Source organism: Engystomops pustulosus, chromosome 4 (genome assembly GCF_040894005.1).
Source record: "Engystomops pustulosus chromosome 4, aEngPut4.maternal, whole genome shotgun sequence".
In the NCBI taxonomy this organism is placed as follows: domain Eukaryota; kingdom Metazoa; phylum Chordata; class Amphibia; order Anura; family Leptodactylidae; genus Engystomops; species Engystomops pustulosus.
Window position 1 is genome coordinate 223,645,802 of NC_092414.1, and position 1,938 is coordinate 223,647,739.

The window sequence follows — 1,938 nt, forward strand, 5'->3', positions numbered from 1 at the left end:
GGCTTGTGACACAATTTAAATGTTAAATCCCGCACTAAGTCCGAATCAGTCGGATTGTCGGGTGGCCAGCCCCCCGATTTCTGTCACATGAAAGGCAGCGTCGATGCAGCAAAATCTAATCGCGTGCGCCAAAAACCCCTGCTAAATGCGGCGCAAAACAGAAATCGTCGGAATATCCAACGATAGTGGGGTCCATGGACCCTTAGTAAATGAGCCCCAATATATTATTATACTTAAAGAGGTTGTGTGAAGTAACATTAACTGTACTGCTAAGGGTACATTTACTTTGTCAAAACTATTTTAAGGGAATTTTGTTACAGAAATTGAATTGAAAATGTATCACTCTCTTTTTGGGTAAAGATGAGGTTTTTAGCCTGAGAACAGACATAGAGGAGAACATCTCGAACCAAGTCTTCACAAATTCAAGGTGTTACTTATTCTTTGTATTTGGGTTTAGGAACCTGATGAGGAAGACCAATGTCACTACAATCCTTCTCCTTGGATTCCCAGGCCTTTATTGCTACAGACTTTCTGTTTTTGTTTTACTTTTTATAACTTACCTGACAACCATGTGTGGGAACCTCATGGTCATCAGTCTGGTCTCCTACAGCAGGAACCTTCACCGCCTCATGTACTTCTTCCTGACACAGCTCACCAGCGCAGACATAATCACGGCTTCAGATATTGTCCCTAACCTGCTTCATATGGTTCTACACAACGGGACCTCTATGTCTCTTTCGGGATGTATGACACAGTTGGGTCTTTTTGGTTCCTCTGAATCTGCAGAATGTCTTCTCTTGACGGTGATGTCCTATGACAGGTATCTTGCTATATGTCTGCCTCTGCATTACCACTCCTCGATGAATACTATGGTTTGTGTGAAATACATCCTCATATCTTGGTTCTTAGGCTTCACCATTACATTGGTCCAAACTGTTAATGTATCTCAACTTGATTTCTGTAGATCAAATGTCATTGACCACTTCTTCTGTGACTTTGACCCAGTATTGAAGCTATCGTGTTCAAGTGTTATGAAGATTAAGTTAATATCTTTCCCATTGGGACTATTTTTCATTGTTTTCCCATTTTTTATTGTTTTGATCTCCTACGTACATATTGTCCACACAATCCTCAGGATCCAGTCCATCGCGGGAAGACAAAAAGCCTTCTCCACCTGTGGTTCCCACCTGGCCGTGGTGTCTATATTTTATGGGACTCTGTGTTCCATTTATATGATCCCAGATAAGGGGAAGTCTATTGCGTTACGACAGATATTTTCCTTTGGCTACACTGTGGTGACGCCATTAGTAAATCCTGTCATATACTGTCTAAGAAACAAGGACATCAGGGAAGCCTTCCAGAAGATAACGTCCTCATCATAGTATCATAGTTTATATGCTTGAAAAAAGACACTTGCCCATCAAGTTCAACCAAGGAAGGGAAGGGATTGGATAAGGAAGGGATTTAGGGGAAACAATCCTATATAGCATAACCATCAATGTTATTTAGGTGTAAAAAGACATCTAGACCCTTCTTGAAGCTCTCTGCTGTCCCTGCTGTGCTCTGCTCCTGAGCTCTGCTATTCCACAGAGTGACAGTGATTAAACCTTGTTTTCTCCAGACGGAGACAGTGCCCCCTCGTCTTTTGATTTGATTTCATCTGGAACAACTTTCCACCATATTTTTTGTATGGACCATTCATATATTTATATAAATTAATCATGTCCCCTCGTAGTCGTCTCTTTTCCAGGCTAAATAAATCTAGGTGTTCTAGGGGGGTCCTAGTCCTAGGTCGTAGTCCTGGGATTAAATATAACAATTAACATATCATCTTTCATGTGGCTTAGAGCTGATTTTTTTAATTCTATATCTCTTTTTGTAACAGTATACAAAACAAAGATGTAAATCCTTATCTTATGAACATATAGAAAAAATGGC

The 1,938-nt window shown here is 40.5% G+C and overlaps 1 protein-coding gene across 1 annotated transcript; it reads left to right on the forward strand.

Annotated features, from left to right (window-relative positions):
- The first annotated feature begins 569 nt into the window (after positions 1–569).
- LOC140128788 (olfactory receptor 1468-like) lies at positions 570–1,382 on the forward strand. Its single transcript, XM_072150491.1, has one exon. It carries the CDS (start codon positions 570–572, stop codon positions 1,380–1,382), a length of 813 nt encoding a protein of 270 aa, XP_072006592.1.
- The last annotated feature ends 556 nt before the right edge of the window (positions 1,383–1,938 follow it).

Bases quoted from the DNA above. Each gene is read 5' to 3' on its own strand.
- LOC140128788 (XM_072150491.1), top strand. From the start codon at position 570: ATGTGTGGGAACCTCATGGTCATCAGTCTGGTCTCCTACAGCAGGAAC.